The sequence below is a fragment of the Chionomys nivalis genome, chromosome 3 (assembly GCF_950005125.1).
Source record: "Chionomys nivalis chromosome 3, mChiNiv1.1, whole genome shotgun sequence".
In the NCBI taxonomy this organism is placed as follows: Eukaryota; Metazoa; Chordata; class Mammalia; order Rodentia; family Cricetidae; genus Chionomys; species Chionomys nivalis.
In genome coordinates this window covers 81,107,883-81,135,424 of record NC_080088.1, presented here as the reverse complement: position 1 = coordinate 81,135,424, position 27,542 = coordinate 81,107,883, and the positions used below count along the sequence as shown (strand labels likewise).

The 27,542-nt window shown below is 36.7% G+C and overlaps 1 protein-coding gene across 1 annotated transcript in view; it reads right to left on the bottom strand.

Moving 5' to 3' along the window:
• The window catches only part of LOC130871351 (zinc finger protein 850-like), a 169,464-nt gene that overhangs the window by 60,432 nt on the left and 81,490 nt on the right, over positions 1-27,542 (bottom strand). The window contains exon 9 of the mRNA XM_057764696.1: positions 13,351-14,391. Coding sequence (XP_057620679.1) covers positions 13,351-14,391 — 1,041 coding nt within the window. The remainder of the gene's footprint in view (positions 1-13,350; positions 14,392-27,542) is intronic.

Genomic DNA, 27,542 nt, shown 5'->3' with positions numbered 1-27,542 from the left:
CAGTTGCAGAAGATATTATGCCCTCTTGTGACCTCTTTGGGCAGTGCAAACATGTGCAGCAGAGACAAACATTCAGGCAAATCACCCACAACCCACACATAAAATGAAAGTGAAGAGAGTTTTTAAATGCCCTGGATATTATATCCTTCTGGACACAAACTATTTTAATGTGTAGGTTCATGTGTTATGCATTTTCTGGTCAGATTCTTGCTCTTGATGATGTTTAAGACAGGGTCTCCTTATGTTTTCCTGGGTGTCCTGAAATTCATTGTGTAGACAGTGCTGGCCTACAAATATCCAAATGCATCTGCATCCCTTGTGTTGGGATTACAAGTGTGCATCACCATGCCTGCCCCACCTTTTTAAATAACTTCCTTTTATTGTTTTGACTATTGAGACAGACTCTCACCCTATGACCAAGCTATCCTAAATTTTACTATGTAGACTTTGAACTTTCAAAGATCTACAATTCTCTACATCCTGAGTCCTGAAATTTAAGGCATGAATTTCTATGTGTTTTTAATAGATGGAGGAGAAGCTATATTCATCAGAAAGAATTTCAGTACTATGAACTTAACCTAGTTAATCCTTTTATTTTCGTATGGGCTATGATGAGAATTCTGGTACTCAATTCAAACTCCCATAGTGACAGGGAAGCAATCCTTCATTTCCATAAGTATCCCAAGGATTCCTATACATTAACCTAAGTTTGGATTAGGTTTTCTATCATACGAGACAGAAGTATGTTTTATAGTCTTCTGTTTGATTGTGTTCAGGACTATTAGGCAGTCTGTTCAGTACACTCAAGAAGTAGTTCTGGCCAGGAGGAGGTTCTGTTTCTCACAGAGACACTTCTGAGTGGACTCTTTGAGCGCGTTGCTGCTGGGAACCTGAAGTTCCTCTAATAATGAAATGGCAGAGCCTCAAGCACTTAGGAAGTGAATGATTATTCAGACATTTGTTTCAAATGACTAGTGCTCTTAATTAAAGCTCTCCCTAGGTGTAACAATTCTTTAGGGAAGGACTGTTTTTTGTATAGCTTGAAGAAACTGCTTGATCAAAGTAACACCTGGGGAGAAACAAAGTGAAGCTACACTGCCATGTATGTAAGCGAGTTCTTAATGGAAACCACCACTGAATATGAAAAATCATCAAGGAAGATTCCAGGGACAGTTAAGGATATGGCATGGTCCTTCTTGGCATTGTGCCTCTGACAATCTGTCTGGTGTTCCTGATGTATTTTTCTGTTGTAAATCTATTGGTTATTAGTGTTGTGCATGTTCCTGTGGACAGTCCAGGTTTTAGCATTTAATCAGATATAGACTTTACACACATCTAAATATAATGTTATTACAAGTGTTAAATTAAAATTTCCAAGGTACTTCAGAAGTTAACCTTCTAAATATTAAAGTCTCAAAGACTTAGTCAAGACTATTCCAGTTGGATGAATTAACTTGTATATTTCAGTCTCCAGATATTTGTTAAACAAGGATAACTGAAAAGATGATTCAAAATGATGTACACAGAACAGAGTATACTAAGGTTAATGTTGAAATTCATAATTGCACTAAATGCTGCAGTTTAGGATCATACACAAATGCAAATCAGAAATTATACCCAGAGCTTTGTCTTCATTTCATATTTTGTGGTGCTCAGAATATGCTACCTGAAAACATGGTGACTAGACAAGTGTTTTGAGCACAAGAATGAATGTGAGGATGGACTCTGCTCTTCCCATGAAGCTGATTATACAGCCTAGCAAGGCCACAGTCAATAAGACAAAAAGGCAGCCCACTGAATGAGAAAAGATATTCACCAACACCACATCAGACAAAGGACTGATTTCCACAATATATAAAAAACTCAAGACATTAGACATCAAAATTCCAAATCCAATTAAAAATGGGATACAGAACTCAACAGAGAAATCTAAACAGAAGAATCTCAAATGGCTGAAAGACATTTAAAGAAATGTTCAATATTTTTAATCATTAGGGAAATGCCATCAAAACAACTCTCAGATCCCACCTTGCACCAGGCAGAATGGCAAAGATCATAAACAGCAATGACAGCTTATGCTGGAGAGGATGTGGAGTAAGGGGAACACTCCTCCATTGGTGGTGGGAATGCAAACTTGTACAAACACTCTGGAAATCAGTATGGTTGTTTCTCAGAAATTTGAGAATCAACCTAACTCAGGACCCAGCAATCCCACTCTTGGGCATATACCCAAAAGATGCCCAATCATACTACAAGGACATTTGTTCAACTATGCTTATAGCAGAATTATTTGTAATAGCCAGATTCTGAACAGAGATGAGAGCAAGGAAAGAGATATCTTTACTCAGAGAGCTGTTATATGGCTAGCAAGAAACCTGGCTCTAGAGAAATTCCCAGGAATCCACAAGGATGTTCCCAGCTAAGACTTTAAGCAATAGAGGGGATGGGGCCCAAACTAGTCTTGCCCTGTAGTCAGATCAATAAATATCTTAAACATCACCATAGAACTTTCATCCAGCCACTGATGGATACAGAGACCCACTTCGGAGCACTGGACTGAGCTCCCAAAGTCCAGTTAAAGAGTGGGAGGAATAAGAATATGAGCAAAGAAGTCAAGACCGTGATGGGGGCACCCACTGAAACAGTTTACATGAGCTAATGGGAGCTAAACAACGCCAGTAGAACAGGGAAGGAACCAGCATAGTTCCAAACTTGTCTCTCTGTATGTTTGACAATTGCATGACTGGGGCAGACTGCAGGGCCACTGTCAGTGGAACCAGGATATGTCCCTACTGGTTCTACTGTCTTTTTTAGAACCTTTTCTCTTTGGATGGAAGCTTGCTCAGCCTAGATATAGTAGGGAGGGCCTTGGACCTTCCCCAAAGCTATGTGCCTTACCCTCTCTCTATGAGTAAGTGGATGGGAGGTGTGCTGGGATGGGTAAGGTGGAGAGAATAGGAGGAGAGGTGGGAATAGGAACTGAAATTGGTATGTAAAATGAAAAATGATTGTTTTCTTTTAAAATAAATAACAGAAAGAAAAAGAAAATATAATTTTAAAAAGTAAGGGCTTTCTGACAATTTCCTGAAGCAGGTCAGAAGCACCACATGTCCCTCCATGGAGGAAAGAACACCTTCATTGTAGCGAGCTGCGTGAAGCCACACCTGATGGCAATGTAGAGAGCTGCATGGAGTCGCATCTGATGGTGCTGGCTCCCGCCCTCCGCGATCCCGAAAGCGAGTGCTCTCTGTGATAATCAACTCCTATGGCTAAAGCCTGACTTATGCTATTATCACACAATGACTGTCAGCTGCTTGCATATGCGTGGACCTATGGGTAGTGCCCACCTGGCAATCTGGGGTTGGCGGCCCAGGCCTACTTAAGGGCTGGGAGAGGTTTGCCCAGAGAGAGGGAGAGAGGGAGAGAAAGAGAAGGGAAAAGATTGTTGTGAATAAAGTCCTGAAATAAACTGCTTAGCAAGAAGAGCTTCGGTGTTATGCGTCTTCCTTGCTGGACGAGGGGGCCGTGACACTTCATATCTAAAGACTGATGAAGGCACACACAGAGGAGACACGAGCAAAAAGCCCTTTCTATTTGCATTCCCTTGCTTGACTCTTATTGGTTTTATTTTGTCCCATGCTCTATAATGTTCCACTTTTCATCAACTTGGTAGAAAATCTCAGATCTTATCACTGTTGAAGGCTTCCCTTCCTCAGGAGGCTCTGGAGTTGTGAAAGCTTGTGCTAGGGAAGTCTTCATGCTTGTCTCTTCTAAGTTCTGTTATGTTGTGGAGTCCCCAACAGGGACCTAAGATGGATGAAAGGAGAAAGTAGCTTTTCCTCTGCATTCATTGTGTTTCTTCTAAACTTCTTTGTCAGCCAAATGATTATGCCTTCCTGTAAACAAAAGTTCTCTCCTCATCAAAAACCTCTTCCATTAGAGACACCATAAAGCGGCTTATTCTCTCTTCTAAGGGTATCTTGGAGGTGTGTTTATTGGATGCAATTGGCCCTATAAGCCCAGATGGATCTTATATTATTAGGGGTGTGCCCTTGTTGGAGCAAGTGTGTCCTTGTTGGGAGATGTATGTCATGGTGTGGGAGAACTTGGAGGTGTCATATACTCAAGCCATGCCTAGTGTCTCAGAGCACATTCTTCCCTGTGGGATCAAGATCTAGCTCCTTCTCCATTTTCAGATCCTTCTAAAGAACCATGTCTACCTGCATGCCTCCATGCTCTGCAATGATGATACTGGACTATAAACCTCTGAAACTGTAAGCCATGCCCTATTAAAGGTTTTCCTTCATTAGAGTTGCTGTGGTTATGGTGTCTCTTCACAGCAATAAAATCCCTAGTACAGTAGGTATCCAAAATAATTTTAGAGTCCACAGGGAATACAGAAACAATTTTGAATTCTTCTTAAAATTAAGTAACTAATATCAGGCCACCTGTTCTATAGAGTGAGTTCCAAGATAGACTCCAAAACTACACAAAGAAACCTTGTCTCAAAAAAACAAGATAAAATTAAGTAACTGAGTCACACACTTCCCATGTTTCAGTCAGGTGCTAGGGTACTTCACAGTCAAATATTTATTCACTGAAAGAAAGAATATGAAATGCCTCTTAAGATGACCTTTCCGTGAAGATGAGGAAAACATTTGTGGAATTGCGCAATAAGAATCACAGGCTTTATGTAATTCTTCCTAAGGAAGGAAAAAGAAGGCAATTACAAGCACAGGTGAATCAACTGAGCCAGGCCCAATATCTGGGTTTGCAGAAAAAATGCTTCTAGTCCAATGTCAAAATCTCAGTTTCACTGATAGTGACTTCCTCACTCTTTTCTTTCAAAAGATAAAAATTTCCATCAGATTTTAATGCTATCGAGCTGTGACCTTTAACATAAACAATTTTACAATTCTGTAAAAATTTCATCCATGCGTACAGAGTACTTTGATCATATTTCCTTCATTCCTCTTAAATGATTCCTGATCCACTCTCTTATTTCCAACATTCCTAACCCCATGCCTTTAGTTTTGTTTTAAATAGCCTACCTAGGGCAATCCTGTATGACTATATGATGGCAAAACCTTGTTAGCCAATTATCTTTAGGAAATGGAGCCCAGGTAAGGTGTGGGTTTCTAGGACCCGAGGAAAAACCTGTGCACTGCCCATTGCTCTCTCTTGTGCCATTTTGGCTGGAAACTGCTATGGTTGGATTTCTCATTTCCTGTTTCATGAGTTTCCCCCTTAAAATGATTAAAAATAAAATTGTTGTATCCTTTAGCTAGCCAGGTTATTTCAACATCCATATGCTCATGTATAAGAGCCATCACTACGTTTGCCCAAACTACCTGGCATTCGCACCCTAAATTAAACTGACCCTTCCTCCTCCAAAAGCCATCAACTGCCACCAGTTTCTGAGTAATGCGTGGGGGCCTGTGAAAGCCTTTCTCTTCCATGCTTGAGTGTTTACTGGCTTGACTTTGGAGTTCATGAGTACAGTAGTCTTGTCCTGTCTAGAGGGCACTGTTTTATTTCAAGCTCTCGGATATGCTACAAGTATTTCAGAGATAATCAAATTTGACATAAAATTTGAATAAGTGTTAATAAGAAATCTGGAGAAACTGTTGTTTTTAATTTGACTGATTATATTCCTACATTCCTGAGTTATAATTAAACTAATCAAGGCATTACTGTATTATGAATGTTGCTTTGTATACTTGAAAAGGTTTGAGATAATTTCTTATATCTACATAATTTCTAAAATGTAAAGCCCGAAGATGAATGTAACAAAAGTCCACTAGAAACTGAATGGAGCATACATCCGTACTCTTGATATCCCAGATAGCATGATTGCATTCGGTGCTTGCAAGCTGATCAGCCAGAAATCTGGGTCACACACACAATTTTGTGCTGATCCGAGTTCCTCTATTACAGATTATCAGAGAGATTTACATTAAATATGGTGATTATCCTTAATACTTGAACTGGCATTGTGTAGACCATTCATTTTGGAGGGATACATTGCTCAGCTTAGACATACGTGGGACGGCCTTGATCCTGCCTCAGACTGATGTGTCAGACTTTGTTGCCTCCACTTCAGAAACCTTTTACTCTTAGAGCAGTGATTGGAGACTGGGGTGGAAGGAAGGAGGAGAGAGCAGGAAGAGGGGAGGGACTGCGATGTGGTATATGTGGGTGAAATGAGAAAAGATTGTTCTAAAAAATTATTTAATGAAAAATAAAAAAGAAAGTAGGTGATGATCTAGTTGGAAGAAACAGATCTTGGGGGACATAGTGGAAAGGATATATGTTGTCATTTACCACATCCAACCCATCCCTCCTCATGTGTGACCATGGATTATAACCTCTGAAATTGTTATAAAATAAATATTACCACCCTCTATAAATATCATATACAATGTGGGTTTGATTTCTCAAAGAAGGATCCCCATTGTACTATTTCTTTTATTCCCATGATGACATGTAATGGCAATCATTAAAGCATTAACAAATAGAGGCTTTCCTCACATATTGTCAGGGTTCCTCCTGTATTTAATTTTCTTTATTCTGACATTTCTTGATTAATGTTCTGAAGTGAACCACCTCATCTGAACCTTTCAACTGCAGGTACCTCTACATTTCATTTCATCAACTTGCTGTATCTCCTCCTTCCTGATAGGATTATAAGCTAATAATTAATCGAGTGTCTTTGGGCTGGTGAGTTCAATGCTAGAAACCCCTCTCTACGCAATGATATCCCCCAAACACAAGCAAGATCAGTTCAATACATTCTAGGAAAGTCTATAAGCTGGCATCAGATCTTGGTAGGAACCACTATAAGTCTTAAATCCTCTGGTTCTTTCTTACTTTTCTCTAAAATATGTCCATAAAAGTTAAGGGTTGGGGATTTAGCTCAGTGTTAGAGTGCTTGTGTAGCAAGCCCAAGACCTTGGGTTTGGTCCTCAGTTCTGGAACAAAAAATGGCTGACATTTTATTTTCAGAGTATCTAGCATGTTACATTTTTCTGGACCAGAATCGCTTGCTTCTACATTACAATAACTTGTATCACCATGCTAGAATTCATCATGCTTTGTCAAACATTTCTGTATTATCTGCTGTATCCAGGGTTCCTTATTCCTTATTGGAGTTCTACACAAAACCTAGAGAATTTCTTTAGAGAGATTTTGAGGTGCCTAAAATGCCAGGGCTGCCTGAATAGCCAGTATTTCTTTCACCTAACCTCACATATCAGTCTTAATTAATAGTGAGACCACTGAGAAACAATTGGATTGGAACTAAATGTGAGGGCTATTTCCAGGATAAATGGCCCAGATTGAAGAAACTACAGATACTGGAAGAAAAATTCTGAGTTCTTCACCCATACCTAGTTCTCTGACCTATATAGGAAAAGGAGTCCATCCTTCCTCCAGTGGAAAAAATAAAATATGGAAACTGTATATACTCTATCTTCTATCTATCTATCTATCTATCTATCTATCTATCTATCTATCTATCATTTATCTATCTATCATCTATCTATCTATCTACATATCTATCTATCTATCTATCTATCTATCTATCTATCTATCTATCATCTATCTATCTATCTATCTATCTATCTATCTATCATCTATTATCTATCTATCATCTATCTATCTATCTATCTATCTATCTATCTATCTATCTATCTATCTATCTATCTATCTATCACCTAACTATCTTCATCCATCCATCCATCCATCCATCCATCCATCCGTCTGGTTTTCATTCTCCATAATTTCACACCCAAAATATTGGTAAGCCATATCTTCTCCAATACTTGCTTAAATGTAACATTCTTTAAATCTCTGACTCTGTGACACTAAAAAGTATTGTGAAAAGGGTCTTGGATAAAAAAAAAGTAAGTCGTTCTTAAAACAAAAGAGAAACATCTAACAACTTTACAAACACATTATCTTAGTCTGTTTCTTTATATGAAAAATGTGATAAAAATAATAAATTCAATGAATTGGTATATTCAGTTTTTGTTGCTTCTATGTCACAAAGTTCACAAAAACATTTTCTCACTAAGTAAATTTTGTCGAGAGGTAAAATCTGTAGAGTTTTCTAAATGGAAATGGAAAGATGTGAACAAAGCCAAAAAACAGACTTATCATAAATCAGAAGGTTTATGGAAGATAAAGAATCAAGGTCATATGTGAAACTGCAGTATCCATTAAAATTCTTAGGACAAAATTCAGTACACTTGTATATAATTACAATGAAATTGCCTGTTTGGAATAAAAGTGATAGAAGATGCCACTTTTGTAACTTTCTGTTTGGAATAAAGGTGATAGAAGTTGACACTTAGGTGCAGCCTTTTATACAGAGAAAAGAAAAATCCACGCTAGCTCTTGCTTTTGAACCTTATAATGGCCTGCAAATAGACTATCTTAGTCAGGGAGTGTTCTGTCTCTCAACTGCTGAAGTACAAAAGACTTTCAAAAAAATCAATGAAACATTCTGGTAAAGCTTGACACATGAGAATGTAGGCTATGAGAACAGATGGGATTAATCTGAGTGCTATAGAAGTGGGAATAAAGGTCACACACTTACTTAAACCTCCTGACAAAAAGGTACATAATCTAATGCAATGTTCATGAATCATTTCTGATGGACGGGCTCAAAGGAAGCACCAGAATGCTTGGTTATCACTATCAGAGGTCTCACAAATATCATGGACTGGAAGATGATGAATGATAGGTTTTCCTGAAAAACTATGTATGAGAGAAGCAGTGTTTATGACTGCGTCACTGAGCATGATACATGGAGCTGTGCTTACAGAGGAGGTGAACAATAAGGTTTTCTTTACCAGGGACTTCAGGACTGGTGTGCAGCTTTAGTGTCTTTGCAGAGCTCTATGGTAGATGGTGATCTTGTGGAACCAACTAACATTTTAAGGAAAGGGTCAAGTATTGTGTAACAATTTTCCCTTTTTGACATAAATAGTTTCTGTTATTTTTGAGATTAGAATTGCATTTTCCTCTTCCCTTTCATCCTTGCAAACCCTCCCTACACTCTCCCTTGCTCTGTTTCTCATTTATGACCTCTCTTTTCATTCATTGCTGTTACATGCATGTACATATATGCATGCAGCTGTACAGTCCTAAATGTAAACCAATCATTCTTTATAGCTAGCATGGATGCTTTACAGACTCACTGTTTGATATGGCATTTTCAACAGGTGTGTTCTTCCCTAAGTAGGAGTATTTCCTAAAGTCTCACAAAGTTCTATGGAACGAGGAAGGACATTCATAAGACTCAGTATTTAAACCATGGTTGGGAAGGCTGGAGCTAAAAGATTAATAAGGATCTTCTGCTCTCAAATTTACATAGGTGGTAAGTAAGGAGAACTGAAGAAATGAGAAGCTCTGTTTCAGTCAGTGGCAAACAAGTCATGCAGACATGTTCATGGTTCTAGTTTGCCTGAGTCTCCCATTCTGATGGGAGCCTGTGTGATACTACAGACTTGAGTTATTCATACTCCTGTAAGCAATCCTGTACCTATATTCCTGTATTAATCTCAATAAACTTATTAATTTGAAGGAATATGAATGACACAGATAAAGAAAGGGGGAAAATGGGTGTAGAGAGCTGCATTGTGCAGTGCCATGAGGGTGGTGCTGGCTTTCACCCATCACCTCCTCATGAGAATGTGCTCTAAGTCACGTACTATCCCATATATGGCTAAGACTGAGAAGGTGGTCTAAGTCACATACCATCCCATATATGGCCTAGACCGAGAATGTGGCTTGTTTCCGTGTACCTAGACCTATCTGCTTTTCCCACGTAGCTTGCTGGGTCTGGCTAACCAGGGGCTATTTTAGCTGTGGGTTGGCTTTCCCCAGTATTTGAAGATTGTTCAAGGTTCCTGAATAAACTGCTGAAAGAAGAGTCCGGTGTTGCGTCTTCCTTGCTGGTCAAGGCGGTCACGACAAATGGGGAACTGATAAATAATACAATGGCCATCTTTGAGCTTTCTTTTATTTTCTGTACTGAGACAAAGGCTTAGGAGGCTTTTTCTTTCACCAGCAGGCTGTCTCCTCCAGCTGTCCAGTTTAAGACAGATATTCACAGTCAGTTCTGAACATGGTCACCTGAAGCTTCAGGTGATCACAGTTCTTGTGAGTGAGCAGTGCCTATGTCATGTTCGAAGACAGCATGTCACAGCAGTCCTCCTCACCCTCAGGCAGGACATTCAGGACCCACTTCCATGACATCCGCTGTGTCTAGGGGAAATGGATGATCTCCAGGTCCCGTTTAGGAATGAGCATTCAGGGGCACTCCAACATTTTGAAATTATGAGGTTGTGCATTTGCTGCTGTGTACTCTATAAAGAAGAACCTCTGACCAAGGTTGACAGCTGAAGACATCTATCCATAGAAATGGAAATATTTACAAATCATTACTCCTGTCACACAAAGTAACAACAGTAGCATCATCTTAAAGGAATATATGACTCACCCAGCCATGGTCTTTTGACCATGGACACAGTGCCAGGTACTAATTCCTACCTAGAGTGCAGGCCTCACCAGAGCAGCAGGAAGTGAAATACACAATAACTCTCACATCACCATTGTACCAGTGATTTTCTCATATTCTGTATGCCCCATTTAAATGATATTTTCTTATGCTGAAATAAAAAGTTTTAATTTCATAAGATCCTATTTGTTGATTTATGGTCTCATGTACTATGGGACAAGTGTCCTATTCAGAAACCCCTTACCTGTGCTTAAAAGTTGGAGGATTTTCTCTACTGTGTCCTTTGGAATTTGTAGGGTATCAGGTCTCATTTTGACATCCATGACAGTTTGTGTATGGTAGATGATAAAGAGCAGAGTTTTATTGTCTACATGCTGAAAACAATTTTCATAATCAGCATATCTAAGACAGTATCTCAAATGCCAACATATATATGAAATACAAATATGTGTGAAAAGTTACCCTAGTTACTCACAAGTACTTTCTGCTCTCCAAGTGGACCATGTTGAATTACCCAATCTTGTAATATGAGATCAAGCTCTGACCACTCAAGCTAAGTCATGGCAACCACTTGCATTACAATACATTTTCAACAGGACTTATAACCTGGCTCAAGTACTCTAGATTTTGTGGTCATTTTCTTGGGTCCAAGACGCATTTCTTACAAAGTGAAATAATATTTGGAGTGTTCCATAATTCCAGCTTTGAGTGCCTTTTTAGTGAATACATTTTTTTCTAACTCTAAATTTTTCTAAATGTTGCAAAGGAAGTGGGAAAAATATGCTATGGTCATTGTAAAATAGGACATCCCAGGTACTGTGGATACTATAATGATAGTTATGATTGAAAATTTACCATAGACATACCAGCTGAATCACTTGTAAATATGCATACTTATCATAGTGAGTTCACTATGCTGAATCACATATATGTGCATGAGTTTGTGTGTAATTGTTATCATTGCACTTCATGTAATAGATGATTCAGGGAATGAGCTTAGATAACCACCAATATAGCTAAATATATGGATAAAGAAAACATAATATGCATAAATAATGCATGATAATCAATCAATGAATAAAATTGTAGAAAAAATTACTGTCTCAAGTAAATTGTTGCAACTATGTATTATTAAGTAAAGAAATAGACAACTCTCCAAAATACAAATAGCACATGTCTTCTCTCATAAATGTAATCTAGGAAAAATATGAAAGGAGGATGAAAAAATTTTCCAGAACTATGAGGGCAAATATTTTAGATGGAGGGAGTATAACAAGGAAACAAGGGGGTGTATACAAACACATTACGTATTTTATATAATTAAAATGTACAGAATAATAAGATTAATTTTGTAATTACAATTTCTTACCTTCAACTCCACTATAAACCACAATCTCTGTTCTCTTCCAAGTTTATGTCCTTTATTCATGCATTGCTATTTTTATACATAAATTTGTATACACATATGTTCCTAAGTACAAGGAGACCAATCCATGCAATGTTACTATTCTATATGTTTTCAGGGCTGTCTGTTGGTTACAGGACAACCAGTTTATGTGTTCCTCTTTGGGAAAGGCCACCACTCCCACTCCCTGCTTTCCTAAATGACTAGAGTTCTTTGATGTTTTTCCTTGTTGTAGAGAGCCGCGTGGAGTCGCACCTGATGGCTATGTGTAGAGAGCTGCGTGGAGTCGCACCTGATGGTGCTGGCTCCCGCCCTCCGCGATCCCGAAAGCGAGTGCTCTCTGTGATAATCAACTCCTAATATCAACTAGGCCTGACTTATGCTATTATCATGCAATGATTGTCAGCTGCTTGCATATGCGTGGACCCATAGGCAGTGTCCACCTGGCAATCTGGGGTTGGCAGCCCGTGCCTATTTAAGGGCTTGGAGAGGTTTGCCCAGAGAGAGGGAGAGAGAGAGGGAGAGAGAGAGAGAGAGAGAGAGAGAGAGAGAGAGAGAGAGAGAGAGAGAGAGAGAGAGAGAAAGGGAAAGAGAAAGAAGTTGTGAATAAAGTCCTGAATAAACTGCAGCAAGAAGAGATCCGGTGTTGCATCCTTCTTGCTGGTCAAGGGAACTGCAACACTTGTAATTTTTCCTTGTCCAGTTTTCCATGCCCATTGATATCTTCCATCTACCTCACACTGATTTGAACCACAATTATACAAAGTTTAAAGTAATCTATGTAGTGTGTCTATCTCTGTCCTACCAGCTCATCCATGGAAGTGTTCATACTTACGATACTCTACTATTAGAGAATAGACTATCAGAAAAAAATGCAATAAAAATGGGACAAAATGCAACGGTTTTGTTGCAAAGTCAGAAATTACAAGACTTGAATTTTAAAACAAGCTAATATTTATTTAAGAGTCACAAAAAATTCACAGAAAATAATGTTTATATAAAGTATAATCTCATTACATAAGCAACCATATTCCAAGAAATTAAATGTGCACCAAAATCTGAACTAGTTTGAGATTGGCTGTTTTTATCACACATTATCTTAACATACAGTCAAGAAATGTTATTGATCAATTTACTCCTACTAGAAATATTTACCTATTCATAGTAATTAATTCTTTAATAGCATGTTTACAATGATATATAAAATCTGTTTACAACAAATGTTTGATGACAATAAAGTTCAAATCTGGATACAATGTTTCTAAATTCCTAAGAACTGCATAGCTGTCTAAGTATTGACCAAGATTTGAAAATTAATTGAAGGATGTGAGTCTGTGAAATAAGCTGGCTAATGCTTGAAGATCTGTACAATGAATTAATGTGAGGTGCACTAAGAAATTTCATGAAATGTACCCATTACATGCATTTTGTGATGCTTTCTAAGACTTGAATTTGTGTGAAAGGACTTGCCGCATTCTTTACATTTGTAAGGCTTGTCACCAGTATGGAGTCTGTGGTGAATGTAAAGAGTTGCTCTACGGGTAAAGGACTTGCCACATTCTTGACATCTGTAAGGTTTCTCACCAGTATGGACTCTGTGATGAGTGTGAAGAGTTGCTCTATGGGTAAAGAACTTTCCACATTCTTGACATCTGTAAGGTTTCTCACCAGTATGGAGTCTGTGATGAGTGTGAAGAGTTGAGACCTGTGTAAAGGACTTGCCACATTCTTGACATCTGTAAGGTTTCTCACCAGTATGGAGTCTGTGATGAGTGTGAAGATTTGAGACCTGGGTAAAGGACTTGCCACATTCTTGACACCTGTAAGGTTTCTCACCAGTATGAATTCTTTGATGGTCATGAAGATTTGAGACACTGGCAAAAGACTTGCCACATTCTTGACATCTGTAAGGTTTCTCACCAGTATGGAGTCTGTGATGAGTGTGAAGAGTTGAGACCTGGGTAAAGGACTTGCCACATTCTTGACATCTGTAAGGTTTCTCACCAGTATGGAGTCTGTGATGAGTGTGAAGAGTTGAGACCTGGGTAAAGGACTTGCCACATTCTTGACAACTGTAAGGTTTCTCACCAGTATGAATTCTTTGATGGTCATGAAGATTTGAGACACTGGCAAAAGACTTGCCACATTCTTGACATCTGTAAGGTTTCTCACCAGTATGAATTCTTTGATGGTCATAAAGATTTGAGGCCCTGGCAAAAGACTTGCCACATTCTTGACATCTGTAAGGTTTCTCACAAGTATGAATTCTTTGATGAGATAGAAGTGTTGAAGACCACGTAAAGGATTTGCCACATTCTTGACATCTGTAAGGTTTCTCACCAGTATGAATTCTTTGATGAGATAGAAGAGTTGAGGCACAGGTAAAGGACTTGTCACATTCTTGACATCTGTAAGGTTTCTCACCAGTATGAATTCTGTGATGAATATGAAGATTTGAGAGCTGGGTAAAGGACTTGCCACATTCTTGACATCTGTAACGTTTCTCACCAGTAAGGATTTTCTGGTGAGATTGAAAGTTTGCATGACGGATAAATGACTTGCCACAATCTTTACATTTGCCTACCTTCTCTTTGGAATTAATTCTCTTATGCATAGTGGGGCATGCATATGTGTTGAAGCACCTTCCACATTCTATATAATTGTTTTGTCTCTCTTCATTTTGATTGTTTATATAATGCCTCCCTTGTTTCTTGTCATGCTGAAACAAAAAGAAGTTGTGTTACAATCAAAATTATCCTTACAATTATCATGTATGTATTGGCTCTTAGGAAAAATAGCCTTCTTCTATGAACTTATATAATGAGAATAGACATGCTGTGATTTGATTTTTGGGAATTTGTCCCTTTAAGAAGAGGATTCTGGAAACTATTCTTCTAAAAGTTCCTAGGAAAGGCATTAATTAATAACATCATTGAATGTGTAACGTTTCTCATGACTGAAAATTCTATGATATATTTTCAGTCTCATTTGATTGAGAAAAACTTCCCACATTTATCTCACAAATAGATTGTAACAAAATGTATTTTTTGTTGAGAAAACTCTAATGAATGTTTAATAGAATACATGTTATTCAGTTTTTAGGTTTTTAAATATTCTTTGTAAAAAAAAATGCTTTAAAATTTATTCGTATTTTTTTACTGAAGAAACTGCTTCTGAAATTGTAAGCGATCTAAGGTGAAATCTTTTCAGATAAGGTAGAAATTATTGACCTTTATTTCTAGTACAACCCAGGATGGCTGATGAATAGAGATTATTTAAATTATGACATAATCCATTCTCTCTTCTTTCTTCACCAAATATTGAAATCATCCCTAAATGAAAGGTTTTAAAGTCACTACTTACAGCTACTCCTGATACCAACTTCTGGATACAATCTTGTCTATTCTCTTGTGAAAATAAGTCTCGTGTTTGATGATAATATAAAACTGGAAGAAAGACAAATATATGATTATCTGAATTAATATAGTTAGGTGAAACCTTTTCAGATATATAAGTGACACAATTTTATATATATGTAGACATATATGCAAGATGGCATATTATATAAAATAAACTTCAAATCATTTATTCTAATGAAACAATCTTCTTAATGTAAATGGTTAGAATATCTTTTATAACATATATTAAATACATTATAAAAATGAAAGGATTAAGCTTATGTTATCTTAGAGGTTCCAATCACAATTTTATAATAATAAATGAGATTATGGTGGTTTGAGTGAAATGATCCCATATAATCAGATATCTGAATACATAGTCTAATGTTGGTGGATATTTATGGGTAGGATAAAGAGGTATCAACTTACTGGAACACCTATGCCCTTGGACAGTGGCTTTAAGAATTTTAAAGCCTTCTAATCACAACAGTAAGCTATCTACTTCCTGTTGTGATTCTATATGGGACCTCTCACTGCTGCTCTACCCCCTTGCCAACTGCTACCTCTGATTCATCATCATGGATCTTTCTTCTATATATTGCCTTTATCTTGGAATTTTATCACAGCAATAGATAATAAGTAACTAATACAAAGACTATAACCCAAGTGCAAAAAATTACACTCATAAAATTGCATTATCTTAATGGATTTAACACATTTGTACAATCCCTTGAAATGAAAAAAATGAGTAATATTAAGAAATTAGACAGAATATTAATTAATAAGGAAAGAACAAATGATGAACTGGAAACAGTTACTACTAGCGGTCTACAGAGAATCATGTATACCCCAAGGAAGATATCCATAAAATTTCAGACGTCAAGGAAATTCACTAGGACTGATCTTTTTTATCTGAGATATATTTTTTCTTTTTCTTATACAGAACGTAGATGCTTTCATAAAATATATTCTGACTATGACTTTTCATCCCTCAAATGCCCTGAGATCATCCCCATCTTAACTTATGTCTGAATTTACCCAATTTCAGTCACTTCTTTGAAAATAAATAGGCATCTAAAGAATAACAATAAAATAATATAATAAGAATCAAAGAAGTCAGATAGGATAAGAGAAGAATGGGAAATAAAGAAAAAGCATAGTATTTATAGAGAGAAAGACACACATTTGTACCCACAAAATTGCATAAAACAAAGCCAAAGAAAACTCTAGAAGGTGTAATGTACATAAAGATTCTGTATGATCAAAAATAAAAGTAAATAAATTCCCAAACTATACATTATGAGGGGAAAAGAATGTACAAGAATTCCATTAAGTTGTGTTGGTGATATACTTTAAGTGCTGGTTATGGGGAATTCCTGTTACTTTTATCCCCACTGAGAATCACTTGGAGAAAATTTATTTTTTCTTTGGGGACTCATGGTCTGTTGGAAACAGCTTAGGTAAGATTAGAATTAAATGCTCTTATTTTTCAAGTGCATTTTTCTAGATTCTTTTACAAAATGAATGTAATAGATGAGTGGACATAAGTTAGTATCTACAATTTTTTTGATCAATATATCTGTTTTTTTTTTACCCATACCATTATTATACAAAACCTAATTGTTATAAAAAAATGTAGTATAATTTAAAACTCTGAATGGTATATTGTTTATAGTTTTATTTTTCATGGTTGTTTAAGCTATTGTGAGGTTTCTGCTTGTTTGTATCTATATGAGGCTGAAAACTGTGTTTTTGAGATCTCAGAAGAATTGTGTTAGAATTTTGATAGGATTTTCACTGAATCAGTATATTACTATATCAATTGACCAATCCTTGGGCATGTGTATTTTTCCATCCTCCAATATCTTTTTCAATTCATTTCTTCAATGTCTTAAAGTTTTTATAAAGGTCTTTCACTGTTTTAGTTAAAATTAGCCAAAACTATTTTTGAGGTCATTGTGAAAGGTATCATTTCCCTGAATTCTATTTAAGTCTTTTCTCATTTGTATATAGGAGGGCTACTGCTTTTTGTAGGTCAATTGTGCATTCCTATCCTTGGTGAAAGTCTTTCTCAATTGGACAAGTTTCTTCATAAAGTTCTTAGAGTCTTTTATACATAAAATCATAGCATCTGCATATAACATTCTTTTGATTTGTTCCTTTGCTATTAATCACTTCTAGATCTTCTTCATTTGAGTTCTTGTTCAAGCTAAGATTTCAAGTACTGTATTGAATACATATAGAGAGATTGAGTGCACTTGCATTGTTCCCTTTTTTAGTGGAGAGGCTTTGAATTCTCTCCATTTAGTTTGATGTCGGCTATACACTTTCTGTGAATTGCATCTTTTAAGTAGAAGTATATTTCTCATACCCCTAATATCTCCAAGACTTTATCAAGAAGGGGTGCTAATGTTGTCAAAGGTTTTTCTGCATCTAATAAGAGGAACTTCTGGAATTTGACTTTAAGTTTGTACAAGTGGTAGATTATATTTACTGATTTTGAATTTTTCATCTAACCCTACATGTCTTGACATAAAGCCTATGGTAGATTATCTTTTTGATATGTGCTTGGATATAGGATGCAAATATTTTATTGAGGACTTTTCTTTATATGTTCATAATGAAATTGGCATATATTTCACTTACATTTTGGGTGTATACATGGTTTAGGTATCAAGGTAACTGTCCTCATGAAAAGAATTTCACAGTGTTCTGCAGTTTTTATTTTGTAGAATAATTTGAGGAGTATTCATGTTAATTCAAGAAGCATTATTAAAAGATATAAGGTACCACCTACTATCATTATTCTGCTTAGTATTAAAATTATTTTTATGTCCTATTGATTTCCCATAGACTGTTGCATCTCTAAGCCTTCATTTCCAAACGTCTGGCAGAATTTGACAACTAAAGGTGACTCACAGGTGGACATGGTCCAAACAACAAGATAATATTTAATTTTAATGAGTATGTTTATAGCAAACTTATTCCATGGACTGTTCAGAGCTCATTCAACACAGAGTGATAATACATAACAAGGCAGGAAGTCATGAATGACTGTAAGAAAATAGTGCTTTCTGTACACAACATGACAGTTGCCGATATAAACTGAAGTAATTAGGATAGAATGTATCAGACCTGGTCAATCCTAAGCCAGATTAAAATCATTGGGAGACACTAAGAAGGAGCCAGGAGATTCATGCTTTGCTGAGAAGCTACTATTATCTTAAAGATACTTGGAGAAAGGAAATAATGTTGATTTCAAGAATGTGCAACTCCTTACTATTCAACCATATTGTAGGCGATGTAGTCTCAACACTCAGAATTTTATGGCAGTTTCATATTGAACTCTGTGAATGTAAAAAAAGAAGCAGAAAAACAAACCAAAGATGTCTGGAGGAAGTGGAACATGGGAAGAGTGGAGAGTTGAATTTGGTCTAATGACACTGCACGGTATTCTTAAATCACTAATAAGAGTATTAAAAGTAAAGTATTGAGGATATACAAATTCATTTCTCCAAACCAATTCCAATAAAACACAAAGGAAAACAAGTGCATATACAACATATATGTGGAAATTAACATATAAATTTTGATATTCAGAGGTTAGTAGGTGACATTAAATTAGACCAATAACATGTATGACCCTAAATAACTCTTAATTTCTAAAGAATATTTTGCAGAAATAGAAAAAGTTACATATAAGTTTTATAGTATCTGACACAAAGAATGAAATCTACAATCTTCCAAAATGAATACAACTATAAGACTTACATTTTCTGATTTTATGTGAGGCTACACAACAGTGAAAACCATGTATTTCTTTCATGAGAGCAGACAAACAGACATGAACAGGTACAGAGCAATACTCCTTCAAACATTGTGAAACTTTTTAATGCTAATATTCATTTCAATATTGTTAATTTCAAGGCCTGGTGGAGTTCAAAGATGTGGCAACAAATCATTTTACTTCAGCTTTATACCATAATTTAATTTACTAATTCAAAATGAATTTTAGGTCATTTTATGTGACGGAGACTTATAAAGTAATTTGGAATAATCATTCAATGTGAATTTTTACATAATTTTTGGTAGAAATATTTGTGCATCTGTTACAGGGAGAGGGAGCCTTTTGTTCCGGCAACCTGGATAGCTTACACACGAAATATTCACACAGAAACTAAATTAATTAAAACACTGCTTGGCCATTATCTCTAGCCTCCTATTGGCTAGCTCTCAAATTTTGATTTAACCCATTTTTTATTAATCTGTGTTCACCATGAGGTCCTGGATTACCACGAAAGATTCAGCATATCTGACCTGGCATCTCCATGGTGGCTCTCTCATTCTGACTCTGCTTTTCTCCTCACAGAATTCAGTTCTGTCTTTTTTGCCTACCTAAGTTCTGCCCTATCAGGCCAAGCAGTTTCTTTCTTTATTAACCAATGAAAATAATACATAAACAAAAGGACCTCCTACACCATGCATCCCACATCAGGGCAGAATTTCTCCATGCCCTAGGTTTCCCACGAGTGCCAATGCTTCATTATGGCTTACCATGTTCATTGCCTTCTGTCTCTCCTATGTTCACATTCCAGGGCTCTTTGCTTTGTTCAAGAAAGCTGATCAGGTCTGGTTTTGGCACTGAAAGACCTGCATATCAGAAGAGACCTATGACCATAACTTTGGAAAACAATAAAACACATGGATTTCTCACAAACCACCATACTGATTATATAAGATGGCCTATAATTTAAAATTCCAACTATGATTTTCTTAGTGCTATCTCCAAATATTTTAACACAATCAAAAACATTTTTGTTAATATTTTATACCTTGAATTTCTTTGTAAATAACTACTGGATCAAATGCAAACACATTATTAATCATTAAGATGCAAATTAATATATAATCTATGATATGTCTGAAAAGTAAAATGCATTATGAACATTTGAATGATGAACGTCAACTCCAGGAGTCAGGAATACATTGAAAAGATGAAGTTACACAAAACATTGTGTTCTACATAATGAACTCCAAGATTTTTATTAAATGGCAAATGAAAGTGAGGCAGACAATTCAGACATTGATGTAAAACATACTTGTAGGAAACAATTATAATAAAGAAGGAATCATGAAAGTAAAAGTCTCACCCACAGAGACCATGTTACTGTAGGTCTCCAACATGACTTCCCTGTACAAAGCCCTCTGTGCAAAGTTGAGGCTTTCCCACTCATCTGGAGAGAAATCAATTGCCACATCCTGGAATGTCAAGACTCCCTGTCATGAAAGGAAAGAGTTTATTAAGTGCCCACGTAAACATTTCTTTACTTAGACTAAGGATACAAGAGTTCATCACAAAACTTGATGTGTTCTTGTTTAGCATTATTCTAAAAGACATACTCCAAAATACAGTCTATACTAAAAATCCATGTGCTGGAAATATTAAATCAAGTAGGACAAGTTAAGCTGCAGATCTATGGGATAAATTGGGGTATGTGAATGGGAGGCAGATTATCTTCATGTGAAGTTCCAGACTTCACCCGTGCCCTTAATTATCTATCCTCATGGTAAATTTTTCTTTAGAAACCACCGGTTGAAGAATCATGAGCTATAAAGTTGCAACCATGTGGACATACACTGTTGTCAAATAAAAATATATCAACCATAAGATGTGTAGCAAAGGCAGAATTTCCATATCCATGAAAGAAGCAGAAATTCCTACTGCATATGATTCTAATGACATCAACAGTGGGGGACTTCAACACCCCACTTTCCCCAATGGACAAATAAAGCAGACAAATCCGAAAAGAGAAATAAGAAGACTAACAGATAAATGAATCAAATGTAATTCACAGACACCTAAATATCATTCCACCCAAACACAAAAGAATATACCTTCTTCTCAACACCTCACAGAACCTTCTCTAAAATTGATTACATACTTGGTAGCAAAGCAAATTTCAACAGATACAAAAAAATGGAGTAACCCCCTAGATCTTATTGGACCACTGTGGTTTAATATTAGAATTCAACAGTAACACTAATTTCTGAAAACTCACTAACACATGGAAAATAAACAGTGCTCTACTGAACCACTCCTGGGTCTTGGGAAGCTATAAACAAAGAAATCAAAGACTTCCTAGAATTCAACAAAAATGAAGGCACAGTGTACAAAAACCTATGGGACATTATGAAAGCAGTGCTAAAAAGATAGTTCATAGCCTTAAAAAATGTGAGGAAAGCTCACACTAGTGACCTAACAGCACAGCTGAAAGTTCTAGAACAAAAAGAAACAGACTCATGCAGGAGGAGTGGAAGATAGGAAATAATCAAAATGAGGGCTGAAATCAACAAAATAGAAAAAAGAAAACAATACAAAGAATCAATGAAAGAAGGAGCTGGTTCTTTGAGAAAATCAGCAATATAGACAAACCCTTATCCAAACTAATCAAAAGGGAGAGATAGAATATTCAAATTAGCAACGTAAGAAATGAAAAGGAGGATATAACAACAGAGAGTGAGGAAATCCAGAGAATCATTAGGTCATACTACAAAAGCCTGTACTCCAAAAAATTGGAAAATGTAAAAGAAATGGGCAAATTTTTAGAGAGCTACTATATACCAAAATTAAATCAAGACCAGGTTGACAATTTAAATAGATGTATAAACTGCAAGGAAATAGAAGGTGTTATCACAAGCCTCTTAACCAAAAAGCCCAGGGCTGAATGGTTTCTGTGCAGAATTCTACAAGAACTTCAAAGAAGAGCTAATAGCTATACTCCTCAAAATGTTCAACATAATAGAAACAGCACTTGGGAGGCAGAGCCAGGCAGATCTCTCCGAGTTTGAGGCAAGCCTGGTCTACAACAGCTAGTTCCAGTACAGGTTCCAAAGCTACAGAGAGATTCTGTCTCAAAACACAAACAAACAACCCCCCCCCAAAAAAAACAAAAAACAAAAAACCAGGAAACTTGAACCCAAGAGCACATCAGAAAAATCATCCACCATGATGAAGTCAGTTTCATCGCAGGATACAGGAATTGTTCAATGTACAAAAATCTATCAATGCAACCCACCACAAAATAAACTGAAAGATAAAATCATATAATGTAGAAGGAGCTGCAGGCCACTTTTTGCTGCCCGGCTCCGGGCCACTGGCCAGCTTTACCCAAAATAATTACACGGAAACTGTATTCTTTTAAACACTGCCTGGCTTATTATATCTAGCCTCTTCTTGGCTAACTCTCATATCTTGCTTAACCCATTTCTCATAATCTGTGTAGCACCACGAGGTGGTGTCTTACCGGGAAATATCTTAACCTGTGTCTGTCTTAGAGAGGAGAGGCATGGCATCTGACTCACTTCCTTTCTTCCCAGCATTCTTTTCTGTCTACTCCACACACCTATGCTCTGACCTATCAGGCCAAGCTGTTTCTTTATTAATTAACCAATGAAAGCAACACATAGAAAGAAGACCCATTTACATCAATATAATCATTCATTAGATGTTGAAAAAGCATTTGAAACCCCTTTATGATAAAGGTCTTGGAGTGATCAAGGATACAAGGAACATATCTAAACATAGTAAAAGCAATGCACAATAAAACAACAGCCAACATCAAATTAAATGGAGAGAAAGTCAAAGGCATTACACCAAAATCAGAGACAAGGCTGTCCACTCTTTCCATATCTATTCAACATAGTTCTTAATGTTCTAGCTAGAGCAATAAGACAACAAAAGGAGATCAAGTGGATATAAATTAGAAAGGAAGAAGTCAAACTTTTGCTATTTGTATATGATATGACAGTATACATACATGATCCCAAAATATCTACTAGGGAACCACTGCAGCTAAATAAATACCTTCAATAATATTGAAGGATAAAAGATCAACTAAAAAATTAGTATCCCACCTATATACAAATAATAAAGAAGCTGAGAAAGAAATCAGAGAAACACCACCCTTCATAAAAGAACAAACAACATAAAATATCTTGTGGGTAACACTAACCAAACAAATGAAAGACCTGTTTGACAAGAACTTTAAATCTTTGAAGAAAGAAATTGAAGAAAATACCAGAAAATGGAAAAGTCTCCCATTCTCTTGTATAGGTAGGATCAACATAATAAAATGGCAATACTACCAAAAGCAACCTATTGATTCAATGCAATCCCCATCAAAATCCCAAAAGTAATCTTCACAGATCTTGAAAGAACAATAATCAACTTCATATGAAAAAACAAAAAACCCTGGATAGCCATAACAATCCTGTACAATAAAGAACTTCTAGAGGCATCAATGTCCCTGACATCCAGCTCTATTACAGAACTACAATAATGAAATGGTCTGGTATTGGTATAAATCAGACTGTTTGACCAATGGTATGGAACTGAAGATCTGGATATTAATCCACACACCTACAGACACATAATTTTTGACAAAGAAGTTAAAATTATACAATGGAAAAAAGAAAGCATCTTCAACAAATCATGCTGGCATAACTGGATGTCAACATGTAGAAGAATGAAAATAGATCCATATCTATCCTCAAGCACAAAACTCAAGTCGAAATAGTTTATAGACCTCATTATAAATCATACCTCACTGAACCTGATAGAAGAGAAAGTGGGAAGCATCTTTTAATGCAAGGACACAGAATACTACTTTCAAAATATAACCCCAGCAGCACAGAAACCAAGAGCAACAATAAATAAATGGTACCTCCTAAAACTGAGAAGCTTCTGTAAATCAAAAATCACAGTCAATAAGACAAAACGGATGCCTACTAAATGGGAAAATATCTTCACTAACCCCACGTCAGACAGAGGACTGATTTCCAAAATGTATACAGAACTTAAGCAATTAGACATCAAAATTCTAAATAGTCCAATTAAAAAATGGGGTACTGAGCTAAACAGAGAATTTAAATAGAAGAGTCTCATATGCCCAAAAGACACTTAGGGGAATGTTCAACATCCTTAGCCATCAGGGAAATGCAAATCAAAACGATTCTGAGATACCATCTTACACCTGTCAGTATGTCTAAGATCAAAAACACAAATGACAGCCTATGCTGGAGAGCATGCAAAGTAAGAGGAACAGTCCTCCATTGCTGGAGGGAAGGCAAACTTTTACAACCACTCTGGAAATCAGTATGGAAATTTCACAGAAAATTGGGATTCAACCTACTTTAGAACCCAGTAATACCACTCTTGGGTATATGTCCAAAGGATGCTCACTCATACTACATGGACATTTGTTCAACTATGTTCATAGAAGCATTATTTGTAATAGCCAGAACCTGGAAACAACCAAAGAGTCCCTCAACCAAAGATTGGATAAAGAAAATGTTGTACATTTGCACAGTGGAGGACTACTCAGCAGTAAAAGACAGTGGCATCTTGAAATTTGCATGCAAATGGATAAAACTATAAAAATAGTCCTGATTGAGGTAACCCACACCCAGAAATATGAGCATGGTATGCATTCACTTATAAGTGGATTCTAGCTGTAACCAAATCCTATAGTACATGACCCCAGAGAAGCCAAGTAACAAAGAGAATCCTAAGAGAAACATGTATAGATCCCCATGGGAAGGGAAAAATAGACTAGATCTCCTGAGAAAATTGCGAGTATGTTGATGGGAGGAGAAGGGAGGTTAGAAGGGTAAAAGGAAAGGAGAAGGGAATAGTGGAAGGGAACTAGAGGTAACTGGATAGTTGAGACTGGGAAAAGACAGAGACAGAGAACAAAGAAAGAGATATCTTAATTGCGGGAGCCTTTATGGGATTAGCAAGAAAACTGCCACTAAAGAAATTACCAGGAATCCACTAGGATGACCCCATCTAAGACCCTAAGCAATAGTGGAAATGGTTTCTGAACTGGCCTTGCCCTGTAATCTATTGATGACGATCTCAAATGTCACCATAGACCCTTTATCCAGCAACTGACAGAAGCAGAGGCACAGATCCACAGCAGAGCACTGGGCTGATCTCCCAAAGTCCAGTTGAAGAGTGAGAAGAGTGAGAATATGAGCAAAGAGGTCAAGACCATGATGGGCATACATGATGAAACAGCTTGCCTGAGCTGAAAGAAGCTCACCTACTCTTTCCAGATAGGAAAGGAAGCAGCAGAGGACCGAGTTAGGACTTCTGAATGTGGGTGACATTTGTATCCCTGGGGCTGACTAGGGGACCACTGGCAGTTGGCCAGGATTTATCCTTACTGCTTGTAATGACTTTTTCGAACCCATTCTCTTAGTAGAGATACCTTGCTCATCCTAGATGTAGTATGAAGGACTTGGTCCTTTTTCAAAGCAATATGGCTTACCCTCTGTTAGGAGTTGGAGGGGTAGAGTGGGGGAGTAATGTGGAAGGAATAGGAAGAGGGGAGGGAGGGGCTACTGGGATTGTTATACAAAATGAAAAAAAGATAGTTTTATAATAAAAATTTATAATAGGAGGAAGCTAGTGTGTAAAACCCAAAGATGATGGAGAATACCAATACCCCCACATCCTTCCCCACCACATAGCGCTCTACCTCAACTGGATTGAAGATCATATGAACTAGCAGAAATAGAGGCAGTATACACAGGGCATGTAGTTATGTATGAGATTTAGTACTATAAATAAGAAGTGTACTCATGCACAGATTCCTAACCCAGAAGCTATCTCTAATTCATAACCATTTGCAAATGAAAATTTAGTTTTTTCAAGGAATTGTCATTACTCTCAAAAGTATGCAGCAAGCTAAGCCTAAAAATTTCAAAAATTCAACAGTGAGCTTGGCGGTGGTGGTGCACACCTTTAAGTCCAGCACTCAGGAGGCAGAAGCAGGTGGATCTCTGTGAGTGTGAGGCCAGCCTGGTCTACAAGAGCTAGTTCAAGAACAGGCTCCAAAGCTACAGAGAAACCCTGTCTTGATAAAATACCCCTTTCTAATTTAACAGCATCTTGGAGATTCCTTGTCTCATAATGTCATGTCAGAACTTTACATCCTTTCTTTCCCTTACACCTTATCTTATTTATACATTTTCCAGTTGAGTGTTTTGGGAATTTTGTTTCTTTTGGCTTTTCTTGGGCTATTTGTCTTCTAATTGTTTTTTTTTTCTATTATTCTGTGATAGTTTGTTTTTTCTTATTATATCAAAGTACATTATTTGTTATTATTATCCCTTAAAAACTAGTTTTTTTTTTCTGATGAGAGAAAGAAAAGGTTTGGATCTGGATGGGAAAATGATGGGGGAAATGGTCATAGTGGAGTTGAGACAAACACAACAATACAACTTGGAGATTATTTAAGGAAGACTGTTTTAATAGAAGCATAAGAAAAAAACTTATAAATAGACCCCTATTTTTTAAAATATTCATACGAAAACAACCGTGTTCATTGGGGAAATGTGTGGAGATCCCATGCTAGGTAGTTTCGAATGCAAGGAATCAAATGTAAATAATTAGGGAGAAGTTCATTTTCTGCAAAAGATGTGATAGTTTATGTTCATCATTTGGCAATGCTTCAAAATAATTATTGCTGATAACATGAATCCAACATATCCTGACTACAGAATCAAACACTGTATATGAATCCAGGAACAAAACAACCAAACTAATGATCTCTGAAGTGGTAGACATTGTCACAGAGAACCAAATACAGGTGAATGAAGTCAACATCAATACATTAAGATAAACTGATGACAGCTTTTCACACTCAGAATCATATCATTGTCACTGTGATAATGATTGCCCAAGGAATGCAGCATGGAAACAGTAGTGTAAATATAAAAGCATCATTTTTATGTCACGCATAAGCTACCTATGTCTGCCACATTCCAGATTCTCAAGTGAATTCCATATATGTAGTTTTGTTTTCCATAAGACTATGCCATTCCTAAGTCTACTTTCTCATAACTGAAAAAAACTATGCTAGGCTACGCATTTCATGTGAATGAGCATGTATTTTTGTAAGCCAATAAACCAAGAGAGCCCCGGGCAGAATTCATGCCATATATTTGCATTTTCTGTCTTTATATGAGGATGTGAGTTGGTCTCTGGAGGAATTGGGCATCAGGAAACTACAATATTCCTCTGTCACAATGGAATCCTCCATGATAAGCATCATCAGTTCATTGTGGATCTATGTTTTGAAAAAATTAATGAGCAGGCAAGAACAAAACAAAACAGTGGGAATTTGACACCGTGTAAATAGTATACATT